Source organism: Esox lucius, chromosome 8 (assembly GCF_011004845.1).
Source record: "Esox lucius isolate fEsoLuc1 chromosome 8, fEsoLuc1.pri, whole genome shotgun sequence".
Taxonomy (NCBI): domain Eukaryota; kingdom Metazoa; phylum Chordata; class Actinopteri; order Esociformes; family Esocidae; genus Esox; species Esox lucius.
The window spans coordinates 8,356,532-8,381,934 of record NC_047576.1 but is presented as its reverse complement, the minus strand read 5'-3'; the positions used below and the strand labels follow the sequence as shown (position 1 = coordinate 8,381,934).

The window sequence follows — 25,403 nt, the reverse complement described above, 5'->3', positions numbered from 1 at the left end:
ATCACTGCTCTTAGTTGCTGCTGCCTATACACTTTGCAGTTTCAGGTGTTATCGCTGTTTACTTTGTCCATCTACGTCATATCGCTGAATCTACCTTTTAAATTGAGGTACAGGTTTAACTTCGATGTGAAGGTTTTTATTTTGTTTGTATTGTTTTAGCTATACTCCCTTAAGGAATGTTTAGAATTATATTTCTCCAAATGTGGATGTGGCTGTTATACCGTTTTTCTTTAAAGAATTCACTGTGTGAAAATTGGATTGCATTTTTGTATAATACAATTGTTTTTTTGTTTTGTTTCTTTGAGGGGAGAACTAACTGGAAGTTTGAAGTAAATGTAAGACAAATGTAACTTATGTGCAACAGTGATTCTTTACTGGCAGGGACTGTAATTAAAAAATATGAAACTAATGCCTTTTCATCTGTCTTTTGTATCCGATTACATTCTTTAACTTTTCAGTTACTTTAATTTACCTATTGATCCATTGACACCTTTGTCAGATCTGTTAAGCACTGATGCTTATTCAGGAGCAACACACTTTAACTTGTCACATGCTTGGTCAATCAAACGGTGTAAATTCTCATCCAGTTACGTTTAAAAGATTGACACCTCACCTGTAATTCATTCTTTGTAGTGGCCGTTATACCCATTGGCCCGATGTACTATTTTATATATATATTTTATGTATTTAAATACCTCTTTCTGAACATCGGATCAATCCACAATACTTGGGACCAACACAACTGAGGTAATCAATACTTCAAAGGTTGAGCTGAGTAAATCTTTTCTTGCTCTAGCCCTCCCTCCCTGAACTGTGGGGCAGTGACCCTCTCCCCTGTGAGTGACTTGCATGCACAACTCTCAGCCAATACTTAGGTTCCATACAGTCATTTACAAGGAATTATACCGTCGCAGGTAAGGAGATGTCAATTCAAAATGTTTATGTAGGGATTCCTTGGGTTTAATTAAGTGATGTTTTGCTATTCAAAGATTCTATGTTGTTATTAAGGTAGTTCTCAATGGCCAGCTAAATGTGCAGCTTCTCAATAGGGATTCAAAATTTTGTATTTTCGTTGTGTTGTTCTTACCTGATACTTTAATGTCTTGTGTCGGTACTGTACACTACTTAGATGTTATGTTTTGAAATCAAAAGGTAATGCTGGCGATAAAAATGTAAACTTTGGATTTTTTTTGATACGTTTTAATGTTTGTTTATTAGGTCACGTTATTAGAGAGTAAACTGAGCAGCAATTCTTTGTTTCCCCAAACCTTTAATATATCCTGCAAGCTTTGTTCCTATTTGTTCACTTCAAAGTAATCTAAGTTCCCCACTTCACAGAGGTTTCCCACAATGTAAAGAGAATGTTGAACTTTGGAGGTTTTGAAAAATGTTTTGTTGGTTTTTAGTGTGCTCCTGGTATTTTGAGGCATATCATCCCCCACCAGGGATGGACATTAGTGTGAATGGCACTTGGTTATTGGGCAAGTCAGATGTGTTGTTTTTTCAATTGCCTAAAGATTATGACCACTTCCACAAAATGTAATTTTGCTATTTACACGCAGAAATCTGTAAATAAATGTACATGGAGATGGCTTAATATTATTAACATTTACATTTTTACACACATTTCAGAAATGTATATGTAGAAGCTTTAAAAACATCCCGACGTGAAAGGCTTGTTTGATATTTTCTTCTTTCCCGATGCTTCCAGTGGAGTTGAATGACCCAGCTGTGTCCTCACAGGTCCCGTCACCTCTCCCTCCAGGATGAAGCTTTCTACATGTGTGTGGACTCTGGGGCTGCTACTCCCCGCGCTGTCAACCCCCCAGGCGGTCAAAGACATCTGCAATGCCAAACCCAAAGATGTGCCCCTGGAGCCCAGGTGTGTCTACCGCAGCCCGGAGGAAGAAGCCGTGGACGCCGACGGCGAGCAGGAGAAAGTCCCTGAGCACACCAACCCCCGGGTTTGGGAGCTGTCCAAGGCTAACAGTCGTTTTGCCCTGTCCCTGTTCAAGCAGCTAGCCAAAGGCAAATCCAACGAGTCCAACATCTTCATGTCCCCCATCAGCATTTCTACGGCCTTTGCCATGACCAAGCTGGGTGCCTGTAACAACACGCTCAAAGAGATTATGAATGTAAGTAGTCCGAAGTCTAGGACTGCTAGCATTAGGTATGCGGGCTTGGTAAACAACATCAAAAGTATATATCAGGGTCAGGGCTCATGCACATTAGGCAAGAGGAACTTGTGATTTTTTAAAAATGTTTTATTCCAATGCAGATTTTCACACTTGCAGTCCTTCAATTATTTATAATGAACAGCTAGAACTAATAACAGACTGGGCCTCTCTCCATATGATTTATATCTCACTCTCAATTCAGGTGTTTGAGTTTGACACAATCAAAGAAAAGACTTCGGACCAAGTGCATTTCTTCTTTGCCAAGCTGAACTGTCGCCTATACAGGAAGAAGGACAAGACCACAGAGCTCATTTCAGCCAATCGTCTTTTTGGAGAAAAGTCCCTGTCATTCAATGAGACTTACCAGAATATTAGTGAGCTGGTGTATGGAGCTAAACTCATGCCACTTAATTTCAAGGTGATTCCCTCTTTACATTTATTATCTCTGCTGCATTATCCATAGCCAACCTGGTTAATTTAGTCTTTTTACACTTCAGCATGTGTTATTATATACTCTTTAATAACAATGAATGTAAGTACAGCAGGGAATAAGTACAATGCAATGATGGACCAGAGTAAAGTCTAATCAGTTATTCACTGATGATCAGTGTTATCTGCAGTCACTGTGCACAGTCATTCCCGATCTTCAAAGTACTTGGGCATGGTAGAAATACAACTTTATTAAAAAAAGTGTGTTTTATTTTTAGGAGAAGCCAGAACTTTCTCGGGTGGCCATAAACGATTGGATTGCGAATAAGACTGAGAACAGGATTCAGAACACCCTGCCAGAGGGTTCTTTGGACGACACCACTGTACTCGTCCTGGTCAACACAATCTATTTCAAGGTCTGTCGAGATTATTTTTATAGTGGCTCCCAGCGGCCTGTAGAGTACATTTTTCTTTTTTAACAGGAAAGTATGCTAAGAACGCATTCTTATTTCTAGCAACTCCCTGTAAGCAGCTAGGGTTAATTGTCTTTCTCAGGATCAGAACCAGTCTTGACCACCAGGCTAGCATTCGGGTGCTAGCTGAATTATAACATCAGCAATCATTTTGCTTATTACTTGATTATTTAGTCCCCAACGAGGTTGTTGTTTTTCACTCAGGTATCACTAGATTCTAGAACCAAACACTGATACTATGTATCCACGAAGTCAGATTCCACAGCCACATGATTGTATCTTGTTTGGTCTGAAGGTTATGGTTTGGCATCAGGTTAACAATGGGGTGGAGTTTTCGTTATGGTTAATTATCACATTTTAGCTAGACAAATTGTCGAAATTGTTTTTACAACTTGACGTCTATGGGGATAACCTCATCCGGCTGTCTAACAGGGTCAGTGGAAAAGCAAATTCGACAAAGACAACGTCTTCAAGGCAGATTTCCACGTGAGTAAGTCGAAGACGTGCCCGGTGTCCATGATGTACCAGGAAACCAAGTTTCGTTACGGCAGGTTCACTGAGGACAAGGTGCAGTTGTTGGAGCTGCCGTACCGCGGAGATGACATCACCATGGTCCTGATCCTACCTCTCAAAGACACAACCCTGTCCGAGGTGGGTTCCTGGTGCCTACAGTCATCATACGGTATACGCCGTTCACTTACAATATACCTGTGGTGTGTCATTTCTGAAGAATGAGACATGACCACCGATCACACTGAACCTCCCACTCTGCTGCCGTTGCTTTCAGGTGGAGGCGAAACTGAATATGAAGACGCTGACCGGCTGGCTGCATAACATGAAGGAAACATCAGTGTCGGTGCAGCTCCCCCGCTTCCGCATCGAAGACGGCTTCAGTCTGAAGGAGAAACTGCAGGCCATGGGGCTCAAGGACCTCTTCAGCTTTGACGCCAGCCTGCCAGGCATCCTTGAAGATGGGGCGAATCCCTTGTACATTTCGGAAGCATACCATAAAGCTTTCCTAGAGGTATGTATACTGTAATATTCCAATTCAACGGTCTGGTGGATTTCATAAAGACCTTTTTACACCAGCGGTCAAGTGCTGATCCAGGCTAAAACCCCTCGAAGAGGCCTGCCACCCATACAGTGAAGATGGGCCATTTTGGTGAAATATTTACTATAAAAAACTGACAATTTTAACAATTTACAATGTTAAAAAGAAATCCAGAAAACAAACAATCGCTGTAGTTAGAGGGTGTGAAAATGGTTGATCCTTTAGAGAAACTGGAGACCTTAGTTGGCTTTTTAGTGTGATGACGTAGAGACAAAATTAGCAAAGCAAACCGGTGGGCCGAGACCGCAGGGAGTTATCCAGTTTTCTTCCACAACATGATCAGGTGGACCAGGAGGGTCGTCAGGTCCAGTACACCTGAGACATGGTCCGGTTGAGAGAATAGCATTAGTGCGTGAATACCTAAGAGCCATCTGGACACCAACTGGCTGCCTGGCATCTCACGGTGAGGTCAAAGGGATTTGATGTCTATGTTGCTAAAAGAGGAGCACACCTTTAACTTGGGTGGAGTCAGTTACCCATCAGCAGGTCAGACTTAGTGGGTTTTGTGGGTGACTGCAGAAAGAGGGCAAAATATATACAAATCCTATCATTTAGGTCAGTGCTGCCCAACCCTATTCGTGGAGATCTACCGCCCTGTAGGTTTTCTCTCTAATTTTTACTCTAATTTAGCACACCTGATTCTAATAATTACCTGGATGAAAACCTAAATCATGTTAGTCACAAATGGAGTTGAAGAGAACCTACAGGACAGTAGATCTCCACGAACAGGGTTTGGCAGACCCTGATTTAGGAGTTGCAGAAATCATGAGTGTCATGAAAAAGAAAATAACACAGAACAATTAACAAATCAAATGTGCATCAGGTTTTGCCCGCCTAAGCCTCATCAAAAGGCAAGATTGGAAGAGCACCATTAAGAGGATTGTAGCCTCTGAAGCTGTCTTGTCCGGTGGCTTAACCAATGATGACCTGTTGCAGGTGAACGAGGAAGGCAGCGAGGCGGCGGCGGCCACAGCGGTAGTGGCCATCGGCCGCTCCTTCAACTTCAACCGCGAGGTGTTTGTGGCCAACCATCCCTTCCTCCTGTTTATCCGCGAGTCCAGCATCAACACCATGGTGTTCGCCGGCCGAGTGGCTGACCCCTGTGTCCCCTGATTTGATCTCTCAGGCAAACACACACATCGGGGGTTTCACCTGAAATAAATCAATGGGCCGGACAGTGGACCAGTGTGATGTAGAATGAGTCGTTTTTTTTTTCAAGTCAGTACTTGATTACGGATGTTGGTCAGTGGACGCATACTGCAACATATTCCTTTCACACTGCAAATCCCCAAATTCATCCTGCAACATAGACCTGTCAGACTGCAAATCCCAAAATTCATACTGCAACATATACCTTTCACACTGCAAATCCCAAAATTCATACTGCAACATGTACCTGTCACACTGCAAATCCCAAAATTCATACTGCAACATATACCTTTCACACTGCAAATCCCAAAATTCATACTGCAACAATTACTAGTCACACTGCAAATCCCAAAATTCATACTGCAACATAGACCTGTCACACTGCAAATCCCCAAATTCCTTAGAAATAAAACCAGGCAATCCCAGTAACACTTAAAGTGCTTTATTTCCTTTGAGGAGGAAGTACTTTAATACAGTATGTACTTGTGAAGAAAATGATATAGTGGTTATAGTGAAGTAACCCATTTTCACATTATCAAAAACAATGAACAAATCAACCTTTGGCCTTGCAAATGACCCCAAGTGATTAACCAAACCCTCACATCTTCCTATCACCAGCCATTCCATTATACAGTATAATAAAGAAATTTTTCTTTTTCTGGAACAGGACCATGCAAAATGAAAAAGAAACTTCACATATAACCTGCCAGGTCTTGCAAAACCAGAGATGGTTTTGGAACTTTCTTGACAGGGGAAAAACTAAATATGGGAATTTATTAATATAGGCCTATTGAAACTTTTTGTTAATTAATATATTTTTAATTTCAAATAATATGCTTTAAGTATTAAATATTTTTGTAATTCATTACATAGCTTTATGATTTAATGGAGTAAGCATTTTATGGTCAAAACCATATTTATGGATGTATGTATGCATCTTTGTGTATACACTTCACAAAGACAACTGTTAAAAATAAAGAAATATCTGATAAGACACATGAAACCTCAATGAATCAGCAAGACAGACATACCAGCACAATAAAAAATTTGAATATATTAAATGTCACCTAATAAATCATTATTTGGCATATTTTGGAGCAAATACATTGATAAAGAAACATTCCCAAATTTGGCATTAATAACCTATGACATAGATAACATGCATTGCTGCTAAAGAGGGGCTCAGCTTGACCATGTATTAAAGTTACTTAAATGTTCAGATTCCTGATTCTGACATCTGAACATTTTTAGATACAGATGTTTTCACAGTTGGACAGAGGGGTCAAAACAGGACTTTTCAGAACAGCATTAAATAAACTATCTGTATTATTGACATCCTCTGTATATATAAGAATGTTCACAGGACATACTGAGGTAAGTGGAGATGATGGAAAACCACTATAAATCTGTTATTTGCTGAAACTAGAGAGGCTATGTGAGATAGCTTGTACCTGTCATTGATCTACATACATTCAGCAGTAACAATGCAGACACACATGGATTTAATAATCATATTTACACTGCATACAGATTTTTTCGCATTTAAAGCGTATAAAAAAGTTACAAAAGCCATTTTAATTGTAAGAAACAGACAAAAGAAAGAGAAAAAAAAAAGCATGAAACAAATCTTGGTCAAATCCCCAAAAGGCCTAATTAAGATCTGGCAAACCCTGTACCTGGCAGCAAAAACAAAATTATAAAACAAGTATTTTTCTTTTTCAAAGCAGTAGTTGTTTTAAAACTCATTGTTTTTTTTTTTTTTACTTTTCCATATCGCATTAGCACTTCTATCTAGATTCCAAGTATGCCAGCATCAAGGTTTGAAACATTGCTCTGCGGCTGACATCTACAGTACTGTATCTGATAATCTAGTGTTGATTAAAATGATCTTACTCTGGAATGCTATGCACGCACTGGAATGTTTAAGTTTTAAGTCCTCACGACATGTACTGAAACACCAGGACCAAGGATGGTGACTGGCTAAGAAGCATGATCTGTGAGTCTGACTCAAATTCTCCAGCAAATCGTCAACCAATTAACCATTCAAGCAAATCTTGCAATAGCAGATGTGATGTCATTGTAAACAGTCTTTCTACTGCAAAATGTTTAGATATTTTTAAATTTTTCATTTAGCAGATGCTCTAATTCAGAGTGATGTACAGGAGGAATTAGGACAAAGTGTCAAGACCAATGATGGCTGGGAAAACATTCTGGCCCAATATACTACGGTGTGAGCTAAAATTACATAGAAGATGCAAAGGAATTAAGATTTTAGGTGAAAATAAGTTTACATTTTCTTATTCATGAGTGATAAAGTCCTTTTTATGAACAGCTGGTTGTTTCACAATTTGTGAAACGCAATGTATTTGGCATCAGCCATCATGCAAAAGATAATATTGGTTTTCGACCAAGAGTTTCCATATTTGTGCATCCCCCATTTCAATATATGATAATAGCTGCATTGCTACTGCCATAATGGCTTTTTCATATACATAATATTAAATGTTATTAATCCATGTGTATTTAAGCTAGTATTTGAGCTTTATTAAGCTGCACTTGCTAATTAATGTTTGCTGTAAGATTTCACTGCAGTTAGCCCAAACATAAAAAACCCTTATTCTTAAATGTCACATACAAAGAGTAAACTTAAAAACAGTGAACAAAAATACCTGATATTTGTTGTAACAAATTGACCTATTTTTGTCTGACAAATATACTGTAGACGGAGGTGTACTGTGATGTTAAATTCAGTCTCAATTTGAATGAGAAAAGCCCAGTGGACAAATCAGTAGCTGTTTTTCACTTGCATTCACCGTTTGTAAAATAAAATAAAAAAACTGTCAGATGTACAAATGATTCACAGCTCTGTAAAACAAACCCCACCAAAACCGTAACAACCAATCCACTGCACTACCCATAAATCTGGACTGAAAATGTCAGCAAGTTGCTTAGGTTTTCTTTATAACAAATTTTAAATATCCATTATGCAATACATGTATACCTCTTACTTAATTCTTTAAAGATGCTATTCTTCCATTCTCCTACTTTCTGCAAGTGCTGGGCATTGTTATTTTGACCTCCGCACGGGAGGGATGTAAAACCCACGGCATGTCCACTCAATTATTTTAGTTGCCAGGATGCTGCTTCTTATTGATTTCCAGTGGAGTACACTCTACTATAGCAAGCATGCGGGCTGAGTCGATCCTCTGGTGAAGGTACAATCTTGGCATCAGTGGGCTCCGGGTTTCTCTTGGGTGGTGCAGCCACAGGAGTTTATTTGGCTGTCCTTTCCTCCGTAAGACTCCTCTAACAGAAATACCAGTGTCCTCATTTAATCCTGTCTCATCTCTACACCCCTCCAGTCCACATACATTGTCAGAGCTAGGTAGAAATGTTCCAAAGACACACACCTCTGCAGAAAAATCGGTCCCTTATTTAAAAAAAAAATGTAGTTAACCACAACAAAGAAAAATGAGAAAAAGACATGCTGAAAATTCGGCAGAGTGCATTAACCAATCTGCTTAGAGCAGAGCTATATTGCGTAGTGATGTGTGAGAGGTAACAGTTTTATTGTAGCTTATCTGAGGTTAAAAAAACAGCGTTTTCTGTGTTCCTGTCTAGAAGCATGCGTTTAGCAGCTGGTTGAGTTAAGTGGAGATATGAGGTTTTAACGGATAAAATAGATGTGGATTAACACGAGTCCTCTTTGAAAGGCCTCTGACGTTTGCCAATATCTTAATAATAATAATAATAAATGGTGCACTGACAACAATGGTACACTACTAAAAGCATTACGCCTTGTTAAGACCGATGGCACAACAATCATGGTGAAAGTGAAGAGTTATCCTCACTAAAACCAAATTGATTTACCGTTTTCTTTCTTTTTACCCCCCCCCCCCCCCCCCACTGAGCCAAATCTACTATTTATGTGCACTTAAAATGAGCATATACGAAGAGGGGTCTGATTAACTATCACTGACCCCCAACTGCTCAAGATTGTCTTAAGGCAAAAAGAAATAAAGGAAAATATGTATGTAGATATTACACTGGCACTGTGTTTTGGCAATATTAATACATTACCAAATTGTAACCAGTTCAAATAGTTTTTCTGCATTCTGAACCTGTAAAACCGGTAATACAAAAGTATAAAACTGTAACATAGGAAAACAGTCAAATAAAACCCACTGCACTCAGTGTTTTAATGAGGTTATTGGAGTGTGTGGCATTTCTTCATGTGTTGGCTTTATCTGTTCATGTTTGTATTGTGAAGGTAGATGTGGTTTAAAGCGGAAATATCACTTATAAATAACTATATAATACAAAGTGCCCTATCAAACTACTCTTTTGCATCGTTCTCCTGTCCCTGCTGTTTAGTTGAAAGGAATTGAAAAATGCTTATAAAAAATCTCACCCTGGATGGACTTGAAAACCTCTGAAAATCCCCTACTCCCTTATTTATCCTTTACTTTGAAGCAACTTGAAGATATCATCTTTCGTTCCCTGGCAGGAGTGTACACGCAAGCCTAACATATACCCTGTCAATCAGGCCCAGTGGTGGAAACCGAAGCCTGGACGCCGTCACCAAAAGAAACCCCACCACCGCTGCCACCCCCCTCTGGTTCCTCCTGGCTTGGCGAGCCTTCCTCGTTCTGGCCCCCACGGGAGGAGACAGTGGTGGTCTCTGGGGAGGCGCTGTGTGTCACCTCGTGGGGGGCACAGCCCGGGTGGTTCTTGCGGAAGTGCTGGTTGAGGATGGCCTGGAAGGGGAAGCTTTTGCCACAGACGTGGCAGTGGAAGGGCTTGTTTCCTGTGTGTTTGCGGATGTGATACTCCAGCTGGTCCTTGCGCGTGTACTTCTTGCCGCAGATGCGACAAACAAAAGGCGTGATGCCCATGTGTAGTCGCATGTGGCGGTCCAGACTGCCCTTCTGGTTGAACGACTTACAACAGTAGATGCAGGTGAGCCGGGGGTTGTAGCGGAACCAGCGGTCCCCCACCTGTTCACGCAGGTAATCCTCGTAGCCGCCCATGTCGAACGCAGCCTGCTCCTCCCCCTGGCAGGCCAACCGTAGAAAAGGCAAAAGGGTACATTTCAAACGTTCATCCATGTATCCAAACTCATAATACTACCGAAAGATAACCAGGGATGTAATGCTATTTGCAGTTTTTGTTTTTAGTTGAAAGCACCATATGTCTGTGATACAATTAGTGCCCACAGCTATAATGTCTCAAAAAAGTTAAAATGATGGCATGGCTTTTGGCTTCCACTCCTGTACTATAGAGCCGTAACAGAATCTGTTTATGGCCTTCAGTCTATAAAGAAGCTTTTCACAGAGCTTACATCATCATAAAAGAGCTTCTCTGTGTATGAGGGAGACTGCACACATATGCAGTATTCAATGTACACCCCTATTCACAGAGCACAAGGCTACAGTGGGGCAAAAAAGGATTTGGTCAGCCACCAATTGTGCAAGTTCTCCCACTTAAAAAGATGAGACCTGTAATTTTCATCATAGGTAAACTTCAACTATGAGAGACAAAATGAGAAAATAAATTCCCGAATTCCTGTATTGGATTTTTTATGAACTTATTGGTAAACTATGGTGGAAAATAAGTATTTGGTCAATAACAAAACTTAATCTCAATACTTTGTAATATACCCTTTGTTGGCAATGACAGAGGTCAAACGTTTTCTGTAAGTCTTCACAAGGTTTTCACACACTGTTGCTGGTATTTTGGACCATTCCTCCATGCAGATCTCCTCTAGAGCAGTGATGTTTTGGGGCTGTCGCTGGGCAACACGCACTTTTAACTTCCTCCAAAGATTTTCTATGGGGTTGAGATCTGGTGACTGGCTAGGCCACTCCAGGACCTTGAAATGCTTCTTATGAAGCCACTCCTTTGTTGCCCAGGCCGTGTGTTTGGGATCACTGTCATGCTGAAAGACCCAGCCACGTTTCATCTTCAATGCCCTTGCTGATGGAAGGAGATTTTCACTCAAAATCTCACGATACATCCCCATTCATTCTTTCCTTCACGCAGATCAGTCGTCCTTGGTCCCTTTGCAGAAAAACAGCCCCAAAGCATGATGTTTCCACCCCTATGCTTCACAGTAGGTATGGTGTTCTTTGGATGCAACTCAGCATTCTTTCTCCTCCAAACACGACGAGTTGAGTTTTTACCCAAAAGTTCTATGTTGGTTTCATCTGACCATATGACATTCTCCCAATCCTCTTCTGGACCATCCAAATGCTCTCTAGCAAACCTCAGACGGGCCTGGACATGTACTGGCTTAAGCAGGGGGACACGTCTGGCACTGCAGGATTTGTGTCCCTGGCGGCGTAGAGTGTTACTGATGGTAGCCTTTGTTACTTTGGTCCCAGCTCTCTGCAGGTCATTCACTAGGTCCCCCCGTGTGGTTCTGTGATTTTTGCTCACCGTTCTTGTGATCATTTTGACCCCTCGGGGTGAGATCTTGCGTGGAGCTTGGATCGAGGGAGATTATCAGTATGTCTTCCATTTTCTTATAATTGCTCCCACAGTTGATTTCTTCACACCAAGCTGCTTACCTATTGCAGATTCAGTCTTCCCAGCCTGGTGCAAGTCTGCAATTTGATTTCTTGTGTCCTTTGACAGCTCTTTGGTCTTGGCCATAGTGGAGTTTGGAGTGTGACTGTTTGAGGTTGTGGACAGGTGTCTATTATACTGATAACAAGTTCAAACAGGTGCCATTAATACAGGTAACGAGTGGAGGACAGAGGAGCCTCTTAAAGAAGTTACAGGTCTGTGAGAGCCAGAAATCTTGCTTGTTTGTAGGTGACCAAATACTTATTTTACTGATGAATTTACCAATTAATTCATTACAAATCCTACAATGTGATATTTCTCATTTTCTCATAGTTGAAGTGTACCTATGATGAAAATTACAGGCCCCTCTCATCTCAAGTGGGAGAACTTGCACAATTGGTGGCTGACTAAATACTTTTTGCCCCACTGTATATGATAAATATACCACAGCTAAGAGGCAATATACCACAAAACCCCAAGATGCCTTATTGCAATTATAAACTGGTTACCAACACAATTAGACCAAAAAAGGTACTTTTTGACCCACTCTATGCTAAAAAGCCTTGAATTATGTGGCTCTCAGACGATTCCCCCACGTTTTCTTGTGTTAAACCATTAATTCTAAATGAATTACAAATACAAAACAAAATGATTGATTGCATTAAGTATTCACCCCCTTTCCTATGACATCTGCTGACATGACCTATGGTGCAAACAACTGTTCCCAAATTAAGTTGAATGGAGTCCACCTGTGTGATATTAAAGTGTGTTACATCCTGCTGAGTATCCGGGCGAGAACGGCACTAGTCAGAAGCCACCAAGAGGCCTATGGCAACTCTAAAGGAGTTACAGTCTTCCAAGGTTGAGCTGGGAGACACTGCTAATTGCAACAATGGTCCAGGTGCTTCACAAACGTTCCATTTATGGGAGTGGCAAAAAGAAAGCCATTGTAAAAAAAAAAAAAAAAAAACTCCCATCAAATCTCATCTAGAGTTTGCCAGAAGGCAAGTGGAAGAACATTCTATGGTCCTATGAACAAAAGAGCTTTTTGACCTCAGCACTACATTTGGAGGAAGCTTAACACTGCACATCTAGTTTATAGTACTCTTTTTAAACTGCTGCTATGTACGGTGTTATGTATATTATTGCTTTATCTTCTTGCTATACTTTTGCTGTGTATAACATTTTCCTAAATTCCCACTACATAGTTATATGTCACCCTTCATACGTTTACTACACTCGTGTATCGATAATATTCAATAATTCTACCAATTGCTGTTAGTTGACACTTATGTATATTACTGCAATATTTGCCATATCTAAATGTTCAATAATACTACCCAGATTGCTGCTAGTTTAAAAGAGTATCATTTTTGTCCACCAAATGGGCCCATTCAAGTTCAGAGTTTGAGCAATTTTGCAAAGATGAATGTGCAAAAATTGCAATCTCCAGATATGCAAAGCTGGTAGTCTTATCCAAATAGTCATGGGTGTTGACTTTACCAAATATTGACTAAAGGGGGTAAATACTTGTGAAGTTTATTTCCTGTTTTGTATTTTCAGTCAATTAAGAACAATCTCTAGATTTTACTTTTCACTTTGACAATATTGACTTTTTGATGAGTATATCAGTGTCATCACCCCCCGAGTTAAATGCACAAACTGTGGAAAAGTCCAACGGGCAAATACTTTCGAAAGCCACTGTCTGTACAGTGAGGGAAAAGATTATTTGATCTCCGGCTGATTTTGTATGTTTGCCCAACGACAAAGAAATTATCAGTTTATAATTTTAATGGTAGGTTTATTTGAACAGTGAGAGACAGAATAACAAAAAAAATACATTTACATTTTAATGAGTGAAATAAGTATTCGACCCCTCTGCAAAACATGACTTAGGACTTGGTGGCAAAACCCTTGTTGGCAATCACAGAGGTCAAATGTTTCTTGTAGTTGGCCACCAGGATTGCACATATCTCATGAGGGATTTTATCCCACTCCTCTTTGCAGAAATCTTCTCCAAGTTATTAAGGTTCCGGCTAGGCCAGTTGAGTTGAGTTGATGCCAAAGAGCTTGATTTTGGTTGATTTTTGATCATCTGACCACAACACTTTCACCCAGTTCTCCTCTGAATGATTCAGATGTTCATTGTGAAACTTCAGATGGGCCTGTACATATGCTTTCTTGAGCAGGGGGACCTTGCGGGCGCTGCAGGATTTCAGTCATTCACGGCATAGTGTGTTACCAATTGTTTTCTTGGTGACTATGGTCCCAGCTGCCTTGAGATCATTGACAAGATCCTCCTGTGTAGTTCTGGGCTGATTCCTCACCCTTCTCATAATCATTGCAACTCCACAAGGTGAGATCTTGCATGGAGCCCCAGACCGAGGAAGATTGACAGTTCTTTTGTGTTTCTTCCATTTACGAATAATCGCACCAAGTGTTGTCACCTTCTCACCAAGCTGCTTGCCGATGGTCCTGTAGCCCATTCCAGCCTTGTGTAGGTTTACAATCTTGTCCCTGACATCCTTAAACGGCTCTTTGGTCTTGACCATACTGGAGAGTTTGTAATCTGATTGATTGCTTCTGTGGTCAGGCGTCTTTTATACAGGTAACAAGCTGAGATTAGGAGCACGCCGTTTAAAAGTGTGCTCCTAATCTCAGCTTGATACCTGTATAAAAGACACCTGGGAGCCAGAAATCTTTCTGATTGAGAGGGGATCAAATAATTATTTTACTCATTAAAATGCAAATCAATTTATAAAATATGACATTGGTATTTCTGGATTTTTTGTTGTTATTCTGTCTCCCACTGTTCAAATAAACCTACCATACAAATTATAGACTGATAATTTCTTAGTCAATGGGCAAACATACAAAATCAGCAGGGGATCAAAATGTTTTCCCTCACCGTAACAGGCTGGTGTACCGATGAATAACCTTAACTTGGGGGGGGGGGGGAGCAATGTAAGGCAGACTTTGGACAGGCAGAGTACTGACCACCAGGGTAGAGTCACATACCTGGGAGCTGGCATGGCGCTGGTCGTCCGCTCTGCTGGGTGACTCACTCTTGGCTCTCTGTCTCTCGGCCATCACCACCACACTGCCAGTAGGACTAAACCTGACAGGACAGAGACATTGGATCCTCAAACATCTTCGTCGAGCTGTTACACCTTTCAAAAACGTGCACGCACACTCGAAGAAACCATGAAGCGCATGCTTCCTTGTACCCACCTCTCTGTCTCACTAAAACTGCTGGAGGGCTGAGAGCTCTTAGCCCCGGTGATAAAACCCTCCTGGACCAAAGAGCTCCTCCCAGATGTGTCAATCATCATGGCTGCTCCCTCTTCCGCCCCGCTGCCTTCCTCCTGGGTATCGGCCCCGATCCACTCCTCCACCCTCTCAGTCTTTATCCTTAACCCGTCCACCACCCGTACAGACTCCCCTTCCTCGCCGCCGCTCCCCCTCTCGGACTCGGCCTCCACGTACCACTGGCCGGCCCGATTTATACGCAAAATCGGCTCTTTCACCAGCCTGCTGCCTACCCCCCCGGCAAGCCCTTCCGGCCCTAGCCCGCTGTGCTCCACCATCTGGGGACTCATTGACTCCCCCGCTGGGCTCCCCACCTCCCGGATATCCATTGCCCCTCCAGTGTTGCTTCCTCGAGGGCCCAGAACCCTGGGGCTGCTGTGGTGTGGGCTGAGGGAGCGCAAGCCCCCTGACGTTCCCACCACACCTCCTCCTCTTCTGGCCTCCAAGCTCCCTGCGCCTCTGTGACCCTGAGGTCCCACCCCGGCCCCCAGGTCCTCCTCCACATCCGCCAGGCTGATCTTCAGGTGGATGCCCTCCAGGATCTGCGTGCAGCGGTCGATGATGTGCTGCATCTGCAGGAAGCTGGCGGCAGTCAGGTAGCTGATGATGTCGGCCAGCTGTAGGCACAACCTCCCAGTGTAGCAGAAGGAGAGGAGTTGCTCAAACACGGAGGGGTTGCGGATGACTGACAGGGAGACGGTGCTCATCTGGCTCAGCGACATGTGGTCTCGGAAGTAAGGGGAGCTAGCAGCCAACACCACCTTGTGAGCACGGAAGCTCTGGCCCTGCACATTCACCACTATGTCGCACAGGCGCCCCTGAATGCGCAGCTGGTTCAGGTGGGATAGCACAGAGTTGCTGAAGTCAGGGATGTCCAGCTGGATGCTGCCTGCTCGCTCCATGGTGCTCGCTCGCTCCATGCTGCCTGTTATGATTCCTTATGGCTGTGCAAAGGAAATAGACATCATAAGGACATAGAGGTTATAGAATAATGAATAATCTTTTCTGTATTACTTCACATACACAGACAACCGTCAAATTAGAAAACTGTCTCAGAGATTAACATTTTGACAACCTAACCAAAAAGTTAGCTTTAGCGTAGGAGGACATAACTTTTCTTACCTTAATGAAATGCACCAGCAGCACTGGACCACGGGCACGGAAATGTTACTGGTTATCAATTTCTGTACTGCACCATAATATTAGCAACTGACTAACTTGCATAGAAGATGGCACTAATTATAGCTTGCAAAGAAATGTACATTGTTGACAAATAGTGTGACCTGACGCTGCTCTCGTACAGCGGAGACGTTCAAATCCAATAACCGAGTCCTGGCCCTCCTTTTTGCCACTGTATCATACTGCAGTACGGGGATGAACCAAGCCTTCTAACGAAGAATACACCCCGGCGTTGCTCGTGAGGGAGGTGGCTAGCCAGCTAGTTCAACGTCCATGTAGCTAACATAAAAAACTGAGCAAGAGAGAACACCGTACAACTTCTATGTCATAACGAACCATCGTAATACAACTGCGGTAATGTTGCATATATGATGTGTCAATACGTTCGTTAACTTATTTTCTATTTTATCTGGTCTGTTACTCCTTTCGCCGCTCTCATTTTCCCATTTCATGACACGGCAGACGGGCCAATTTTGAGGAAAAAGTCAATTTGCATTATGGGAAGTGGTGTTCTCTTCTTAATAACAAGCCATAAAGGACCCGTGTAAGCGCCGGATAAAAGAACATCTGTCCCAGAATGCATTACCTTGAAGTGAGATAGATTTTACGGCTACGGTTATTGGTTATTGTAGTTCCTTTAATTTATTTTAGAAAGTAAAAGAGAGAAGAAAAAAAAAAGACTCAACATCGCGATACTTGCAGGAGCGCGTCGCCGAAGCAGGTTGGTTCTACCTACAAACAAGCCATTTTTTCTTAATTCAAAGACTTATTTTTAACTAGAGATATCATATAACAATGCCAATCTTTTTATTTATTTTTTATTTTATATAATTGGTACCAAAACAATCTTTTTCAGTTAAGTCAACTGCGGTAAATGTATGTTGTTCAGTTATTCACATAAAACAAATTCTAAAAAAGAGTAAATCCCTATAACTCCTCAGGAATTCGGTTTTGTTTCGATGCAAACCCTTTGGGAGTTATTGTACTTTTTAATTTTGTGGAAAATATGATGCCTACACCATGCCTACATCATCGTTTGATCGGGCAAAGCTAATGGTATTAAGCCCTTTTCTATGCATTCGGAAAGATTGTACGTGTCCTTAAACAATTGCAACACCTTTCCAGATCTTTGAAATCATAGGGTCTGAAGACTAGATGTTGAGACATAATCATTACCGCTCGACCAGAGGCTGTGAACCAAATCATTTTTTCTACTTCACTTTTGTTTGTCAGACAAGCAAAACAGGTTTTCCCAAACAGGGACGACTCAAGTTGTAGCCTCCCGTACCCATCAAACTATTTGGCAGAAAACGAAGTTGCACATAATGTTTTGTAAACATAGATTTTATGCATATATGGATGTTTAGGCGACCACTTCGACAAAATTCCAATGCAATTTTGTGAGCAGAGAAAGGTTTATTGGATGAATAATGGTTCTTAAAATAAATATGAATGTTCCTTTTATGTAGCAATAGCCACATATTGCCATTGGGAGGTGCTAAGTGTCTTTCTTATCATGGACTTATCATCCACCAGCATTAGTGTTCCCCCCAAACCTGCCACAGTCACCCCAGGAAACAATCTCACAGAAAACTGCATTGCGAAGAAGTTTTTGGCTGAGTTTTTGTCATCCCACAAGGAACAAAGAACACACTATATTACACATGGGAAAGTGTTTGATACCACATTTCCCAAAGTTCATTCCTTTGCTGACACAGTATGCACAATACACGTATTCATATTCACGATGTTATTATCATTGGACAAAAGGGGGGGGGGGTGTATTGTGATCCTAGCTACGCCTCTGTCAGGCAGCAATGTCCCATTTTCGCCATTTTATATTGCCTGTCAACAATTGGTTGTCCAAAGTTTGTTACTCTGAAATTGTAATAATAATGACAAATATTTGCGATTTGTCTAAGTTCATACATTGCTTTAAGTATCTGCTGGACTGATTTTCCTTGCTCGCAACTCATTCAGTAAGGGTCTTGCTGCACACGCTAATGACGCGTCTTTTGAGGTGATCTTTGAAAATGTAACATTTAAAACCCGTCGCTAACATTTATCACATAAAATGTCTAACATTGGTTCCCCAATGTTACGTTTTCACTGTGACAATTTGTTTTCCTCGAAGATAGCAACTGTTTCTTAAAATTTTATCAAATCACATTAGTGGGGGTAAAGCAAAATATCAGGTGACGTTGCGCTTGCTCGACCCTGTTCTCACTGAGTGAGAGATTGGCGCTTGTGGAGAGAAAGTCTAACAATTACTTCAAGCCGGTGCTTTATTTGTAAATCGGGAGAACCCGGAAAACATTGGGGCGCCCGAGAGACTTGGATCCGGTTGGCAAATCGATGCGAATAAGGCAAATCGATGCGAATAAAGCACATCGGCAGCGCAAATAGCGGACAACTAAAACTATTTCACCATCTTTCATGCAGGGAAAGCCAGCTGTATGAACTCTTTTTGTTTCTAGTGTAGGATGACCACATTTTCAAACCCCCAAACTGGGACCCTAGTGTAACCGCACGTTAATGCACGCGCACATGTATGCGCGTATGCATGCATGTTGGTCATCATGCGTGCTTGTAGGTGGAGCGGGAGGCGCTTTGAGGTTTGATGAGAATTGTAGCTTTGCTACGCATTTGTTTGTTTGGCTCTGACTCGTACGTGGAAACATTACAGTATTCTTCTTCTTTTAATTGTGCTGAAAACCTGGACAATTTGGTGGTGAATGTCAAAAACCGGGACATTTCTGTGTTTTACAGATATTTGTCGGGACCCGGGACACCCAGCTTGAAACCGGGACAATCCTGGGCAAACCGGGACGGCTGGTCACTGGTGGAATGTTTACAGTGCAAAGCGAAAACAGTGATGGAAAAAGACAAGTCAAGCGCAGCATACCACATCTGTTAAAAGTAGGTGCCGGAACAAACTGAGGAAAATCTGAGAGGTGCTGGATCCTGTTCGAGCAGGTGTGGTCTGCTGCGCTTTTAGCTCAAATTAACCACTGCTTCAAGCGATATATGAACGTAGAAAATGTGTAGATAGTCGTCGTTATTCCCTTTTAAAGCAACAAAATTGCACCAGGCTTGCCATTGTAGCCTATAATGACCATGTGTTAGGTAGTCTTAATTAAAGCAGTATTTTGGTGATGTGTAATTAAGATGTGTAATTAAGAACTGTGGCAACCCCACTGCAATTCCCCCAAAAACAAACTTGGGGTCTCGACCCAGACTTTGAATACCTCTGCGCCTACCTAGGGAAAGAAAAGTTTATTCATTTTTTTAATTTAGAAAATGGGAGGAGTCAGATATGATTTTGAAGTTTGCTCAAAATCACTTTAAAAAAAGCAGGCTCTTTTTCATATTGGCCTACCATGAATATTCAATTATAGCACGAGAAAACAGATTTTCATGTCAGATCCAAAGACCTGAAGTATCCACATAGATTGACACTATAGAACCTATTCAAATTTAACAAGTTTGTAAGTATAATTATTACAAGGAAATTAATAATCAATAATTCAATCAAATGTTTCCTTTGTCAAATTTGATTATTCAGATTTAATCGTAGCCCCTGCATTAAGTGTTGAATTGAACCCTAGATATTACAGTATTTTAAATAACAGACTATCATATAACCTTGTTGATTTTCATAACGTTATAATTTGTTTTTTTTAATATCAGTTGATTATAGGTTTGACAGATTTACTATTGCACTTACCTGTACTTCAGGACTGCGGTTGAATTAACTGGGTAAATTTTCTCTGTAGGTGGAACTGTACTTGAAACAGGTTGCTTTCAGGAGAGTAACCTACTCTCAAGAGAAACATTGTTTTTAGAGATGGCAGAAGTTAGTCTGAGCCCTTCATTGAACCCTTTGATAATGCCTATATACATGCATATACATACATGCTGTAACAATGACAACTATTATGTTACTGTCACAATATTCTGCATTGGGCCAGCCTAACTTGCATGTTGAGAAAATACATGAATTGAAGAATATTCCCAAAAAAAATCTATTTTTATTAATATATTAACAGCTAACCAAAACACAAAATGTGATCAATTGACTCTGATCAAGAGTTGTTGCATTGCCATTCAAGTGCTGTGGGTGTTGAACAGTCCTAAACAACACATGTTTATTAACGGAACAAATCCAGGGGTCCATAGCACCATTCCAGTGGTCTAATTGATGTGTCCACTGTAAGATCTATATTCCCTTATTTCATTATAGAACATTCATAGGGGTTGGGAGGGATTAGTGCTGTTTGTCTGTTCATGTCAGTTTTCATCTATTGGTGCTTCATATCCATCCCTACTCCACAGGCCTGCTAGGTTTCACAAGAAAGGATGTTTCAAGGGGACAGGCAAACATGCGCACATTGAAAGGCTGGAGCTAACTATAACTTCAATGAAGGGCCTAAAACAGAATGTTCTTGGCATTTTTCACACATCAAAAAGAAGAAATAACACCTTTTCACTGTTTTGAATATAAATTATTATTGCAACTACATTGCATTGCTACAGAGAACTTTTTTCCAATAAGAGTGAAATGAAAAAAATGAAAAGCACAACATTCTCAATTGTGGGCTGGAACTGACATTGTAGTTGCCTTCAGAGTTAAGTAGAAAGAAATACAGCACTTCATTAATGGTATTTCTTAAATATTTCAATAATAACAATAAGTGCTACAAACTATTGTCACACATTCATCAACGCCTTAGAGAATCAGTAAACACCTATAATTTGTTGATGGTTCTTAATTAGCACTTGCACAACAAGTGCTTTACTAATAACAAAAATACCTTTGTCTGAAAAGGCTTCCTCTCAATCTGAAAAAGAATGTGGTTGAATTCATAATACTGAAAAGTCAGGTTTATGGTTTGGGTGCTGTAGTGTAAGTGCTTCCACATGACATTGTCTTTTAAATGTGAAAATATTCAGTTCAGTGCTCACAGGCCTCAAGTTGTGAGGAGTGGAGGAACCAAACTGCATCACTGCAGATTTCTACTGTCTGGCATGGGCAACTGGATGTCCAGAGATACCCACTTTCTTCCAGTTTAGCCCTTTTTTTCTCCTGGAGTAATTCCAATTGCCTCAAAGACAAACACTCTGAGAAATGGAAACTGAAGAGGGAACTTACACACTTTCCATAAACACAACCACAGGGCAACAAAACCACATACAAACACACCCCACTTCTACACATATATACACAATGTACACACATTTATACGTCCTCATTCCCTGACCTCGCGGGCAATGCAGGATTTCAGTCCTTCACGACGTAGTGTGTTACCAATTGTTTTCTTGGTGACTATGGTCCCAGCTGCCTTGAGATCATTGACAAGATCCTCCTGTGTAGTTCTGGGCTGATTCCTCACCGTTCTCATAATCATTGCAACTCCACAAGGTGAGATCTTGCATGGAGCCCCAGACCGAGGGAGATTGCCAGTTCTTTTGTGTTTCTTCCATTTGCGAATAATTGCACCAACTGTTGTCACCTTCTCACCAAGCTGCTTGGCGATGGTCCTGTAGCCCATTCCAGCCTTGTGTAGGTCTACAATCTTGTCCCTGACATCCTTGGACAGCTCTTTGGTCTTGGTCTTGGCCATGGTGGAGAGTTTGGAATCTGATTGATTGGTTCTGTGGACAGGTGTCTTTTATACAGGTAACAAGCTGAGATTAGGAGCACTCCTTTTAAGAGTGTGCTCCTAATCTCAGCCCGTTACCTGTATAAAAGACACCTGGGAACCAGAAATCTTTCTGATTGAGAGGGGATCAAATACTTATTTCATTCATTAAAATGCAAATCAATTTATAAAAATTTTGACATGCGTTTTTCTGGATCTCTTTGTTATTCTGTCTCCCAATGTTCCAATAAACCTACCATCAAAATTATAGACTGATCCTTTCTTTATAAGTGGGCAAACGTACAAAATCAGCAGGGGCTCAAAATATTTTCCCCTCACTGTAACAGGCTGGTGTACCGATGAATAACCTTAACTTGGGGGGGGGGGAGCAATGTAAGGTAGACTTTGGACAGAAAAAGAGGAAAAGGTCCCAGAAAAGGTCAGTACCCACCAAGTGACACATACCTGGGAGCTGGCATGGCGCTGGTCGAACGCTCTGCTGGGTGACTCACTCTTGGCTCTCTGTCTCTCGGCCATCACCACCACACTGCCAGTAGGACTAAACCTGACAGGACAGAGACATTGGATCCTCAAACATCTTCGTCGAGCTGTTACACCTTTCAAAAACGTGTGCGCACACTCGAAGAAACCATGAAGCGCATGCTTCCTTGTACCCACCTCTCTGTCTCACTAAAACTGCTGGAGGGCTGAGAGCTCTTAGCCCCGGTGATAAAACCCTCCTGGACCAAAGAGCTCCTCCCAGATGTGTCAATCATTATGGCTGCTCCCTCTTCCGCCCCGCTGCCTTCCTCCTGGGTATCGGCCCCGATCCACTCCTCCACCCTCTCAGTCTTTATCCTTAACCCGTCCACCACCCGTACAGACTCCCCTTCCTCGCCGCCGCTCCCCCTCTCGGACTCGGCCTCCACGTACCACTGGCCGGCCCGATTTATACACAAAATCGGCTCAATCACCAGCCTGCCGCCCACCCCCTCGGCAAGCCCTTCCGGCCCTAGCCCGCTGTGCTCCACCATCTGGGGGCTCATTGACTCCCCCGCTGGGCTCCCCACCTCCCGGATATCCATTGCCCCTCCAGTGTTGCTTCCTCGAGGGCCCAGAACCCTGGGGCTGCTGTGTTGTGGGCTGAGGAAGTGCAAGCCCCCTGACGTTCCCACAACACCTCTTCTGGCCTCCAAGCTCCCTGCGCCTTTGTGCCCCTGCTGTCCCACCCCGGCCCCCAGGTCCTCCTCCATATCTGCCAGGGTGCTCTTCAGGTGGATGCCCTCCAGGATCTGCATGCAGTGGTCGATGATGTGCTGCATCTGCAGGAAGCTGGCAGCAGTCAGGTAGCTGATGATGTCGGCCAGCTGTAGGCACAACCTCCCAGTGTAGCAGAAGGAGAGGAGTTGCTCGAACACGGAGGGGTTGTGGATGTCTGACAGGGAGACGGTGCTCATCTGGCTCAGCGACATTTGGTCTCGGAAGTAAGGGGAGCTAGCAGCCAACACCACCTTGTGAGCACGGAAGCTCTGGCCCTGCACATTCACCACTATGTCGCACAGGCGCCCCTGAATGCGCAGCTGGTTCAGGTGGGATAGCACAGAGTTGCTGAAGTCAGGGATGTCCAGCTGGATGCTGCCTGCTCGCTCCATGGTGCTCGCTCGCTCTATGCTGCCTGTTATGATTCCTTATGGCTGTGCAAAGGAAATAGACATCATAAGGTCATAGAGGTTATGCTACAATGAATAATCCTTTCTGTATTACTTCACATACACAGACAACCGACAATTTAGAAAACGGTCTGAGATTTACATTTTGACAACCTAACCAAAAAGTTAGCTTTAGCGTAGGAGGACATAACTTTTCTTACCTTAATGAAATGCACCAGCAACACTGGACCACAGGCACGGAAATTTTACTGGTTATCAATTTCTGTACTGCACCATAATATTAGCAACTGACTAACTTGCATAGAAGATGGCACTAATTATTGCTTGCAAAGAAATGTACATTGTTGACAAATAGTGTGACCTGACGCTGCTCTCGTACAGCAGAGACGTTCAAATCCAATAACCGAGTCCTGGCCCTCCTTTCTGCAACTGTATCATACTGCAGTACGGGGATGAACCAAGCCTTCTAACGAAGAATACACCCCGGCGTTGCTCGTGAGGGAGGTGGCTAGCCAGCTAGTTCAACGTCCATGTAGCTAACATAAAAAACAGAACAAGAGAGAACACCGTACAACTTCTATGTCATAACGAACCATCGTAATACAACGGCGGTATTGTTGCATATATGATTTATCAATACGCAAATTAACTTATTTTCTATTTTATCTGGTCTGTTACTCCTTTCGCCGCTCTCATTTTCCCGTTTCATAACACGGCAGGCGGGCCAATTTTGAGGAAAAAGTCAATTTGCATTATGGGAAGTGGTGTTCTCTTCTTACTAACAAGCCTTAAAGGAACCGTGTAAACGCCGGATAAAAGAACATCTGCCCCAGAATGCATTAACTTTAAGTCAGATTTTACGGCTATCGCTATGGTAATTGTAGTTAATTAAATTTATTTTAGAAAGTAAAAGCGGCGATACTTGCAGGAACTCGTCGCCGAAGCAGGTTGTTCTACCTACAAACAAGCCATTTTTTTTCAGTTAAGTCAACTGCAGTAAAGGTATGTTGTTCTGTTATGCCCATAAAAAAAATATACAACTCCTCAGGAATTCGGTATTGTTTTCGAGTCAAACCCTTTATTATTGTACTTTTTAAGTTTGTGGAAATTTTCAATCAAATTTCAATCAATCAAATGTATTTATAAAGCCCTTTATACAAAAGCAGTTGTCACCAAGTGTTTTTACAGAAACACCCAACCTTAAACCCCAAGGAGCAAACAACCGTAGTGTTGAATTTCAGTGGCTAGGAAATTTAGGAAGAAACCTAGAGAGGACCCAGGCTCAGAGGGTGACCAATCCTCTTCTGGCTGTGCCGGGTGAGACGTTAAGAGTCCAATTGGAATAATTAATAAATGCATGTGGGCATGGTACATGGGACAGCAACGGGCCCCCCAAACCAGGTACTCCGCAGGTGTGGAGCAGGACCTCATGTCCTCCTAAAGTTTAAAACGGGAGGAGACTGGGAAAATTCAGAAAATGCATTCCTCATATCAACAACGATTTATAGTGGAGAAAGAGAACTTAGTGGGGAAGGAGAACTGACCCAATCCCCCAGCACAATAGTATGGCAGGGTAAGACCTTGGGACTGAGACAGGGGGGGTCCGGCGACACCGTGGCCCTACCCGGGGGAGGCCCCGGACAGGGCCCAACAGGCAGGAAATCAATCCACCCACATTGCCAAGCATCAAAAGGGAC

At 42.2% G+C, this 25,403-nt stretch overlaps 3 protein-coding genes across 5 annotated transcripts; 1 reads left to right on the top strand and 2 right to left on the bottom strand.

Annotated features, from left to right (window-relative positions):
• Positions 1 to 807: 807 nt before the first annotated feature.
• serpinc1 (serpin peptidase inhibitor, clade C (antithrombin), member 1) lies at positions 808 to 5,388 on the top strand. 3 transcript variants are annotated; one of them, XM_010871364.5, is made up of 8 exons: positions 812 to 914; positions 1,407 to 1,481; positions 1,744 to 2,135; positions 2,380 to 2,595; positions 2,885 to 3,022; positions 3,512 to 3,730; positions 3,867 to 4,103; positions 5,127 to 5,388. In XM_010871364.5, exons 2-8 carry the CDS (start codon positions 1,448 to 1,450, stop codon positions 5,301 to 5,303), a joined length of 1,413 nt encoding a protein of 470 aa, XP_010869666.1. In that variant the 5' UTR covers positions 812 to 914; positions 1,407 to 1,447; the 3' UTR covers positions 5,304 to 5,388. The 3 variants fall into 3 exon arrangements, with proteins under 3 accessions (XP_010869668.1, XP_010869667.1, XP_010869666.1); XM_010871366.5 differs by lacking the exon at positions 1,407 to 1,481 and having other exon boundaries at positions 808 to 914; positions 1,712 to 2,135; XM_010871365.5 differs by lacking the exon at positions 1,407 to 1,481 and having other exon boundaries at positions 809 to 914.
• A 3,842-nt stretch (positions 5,389 to 9,230) lies between these two features.
• Positions 9,231 to 17,047, bottom strand: LOC105011381 (zinc finger and BTB domain-containing protein 37). Its single transcript, XM_010871363.5, has 4 exons — positions 16,338 to 17,047; positions 15,138 to 16,159; positions 14,925 to 15,024; positions 9,231 to 10,393 (listed from the first exon to the last, which is right to left on the bottom strand). Exons 2-4 carry the CDS (start codon positions 16,133 to 16,135, stop codon positions 9,878 to 9,880), a joined length of 1,614 nt encoding a protein of 537 aa, XP_010869665.3. The 5' UTR covers positions 16,136 to 16,159; positions 16,338 to 17,047; the 3' UTR covers positions 9,231 to 9,877.
• A 5,144-nt stretch (positions 17,048 to 22,191) lies between these two features.
• Positions 22,192 to 24,424, bottom strand: LOC105011388 (zinc finger and BTB domain-containing protein 37). The gene is made up of 3 exons (XM_029121510.2): positions 23,907 to 24,424; positions 22,715 to 23,730; positions 22,192 to 22,601 (listed from the first exon to the last, which is right to left on the bottom strand). Exons 2-3 carry the CDS (start codon positions 23,686 to 23,688, stop codon positions 22,406 to 22,408), a joined length of 1,170 nt encoding a protein of 389 aa, XP_028977343.2. The 5' UTR covers positions 23,689 to 23,730; positions 23,907 to 24,424; the 3' UTR covers positions 22,192 to 22,405.
• Between the last annotated feature and the right edge of the window lie 979 nt (positions 24,425 to 25,403).

Excerpts from the sequence above, each read along its gene's own strand:
- serpinc1 (XM_010871364.5), top strand. The coding sequence starts at position 1,448 with ATGGACATTAGTGTGAATGGCACTTGGTTATTGG. Across the intron at positions 3,023-3,511 it reads TCAACACAATCTATTTCAAG|GGTCAGTGGAAAAGCAAATT; the intron begins GTCTGTCGAGAT and ends GCTGTCTAACAG. Across the intron at positions 3,731-3,866 it reads AAGACACAACCCTGTCCGAG|GTGGAGGCGAAACTGAATAT; the intron begins GTGGGTTCCTGG and ends CGTTGCTTTCAG.
- LOC105011381 (XM_010871363.5), bottom strand. The coding sequence starts at position 16,135 with ATGGAGCGAGCGAGCACCATGGAGCGAGCAGGCAGCATCCAGCTGGAC. Across the intron at positions 15,025-15,137 it reads AGTTTTAGTGAGACAGAGAG|GTTTAGTCCTACTGGCAGTG; the intron begins GTGGGTACAAGG and ends CTGTCCTGTCAG. Across the intron at positions 10,394-14,924 it reads AGCGCCATGCCAGCTCCCAG|GGGGAGGAGCAGGCTGCGTT; the intron begins GTATGTGACTCT and ends TTGGCCTGCCAG.
- LOC105011388 (XM_029121510.2), bottom strand. The coding sequence starts at position 23,688 with ATGGAGCGAGCAGGCAGCATCCAGCTGGACATCCCTGACTTCAGCAAC. Across the intron at positions 22,602-22,714 it reads AGTTTTAGTGAGACAGAGAG|GTTTAGTCCTACTGGCAGTG; the intron begins GTGGGTACAAGG and ends CTGTCCTGTCAG.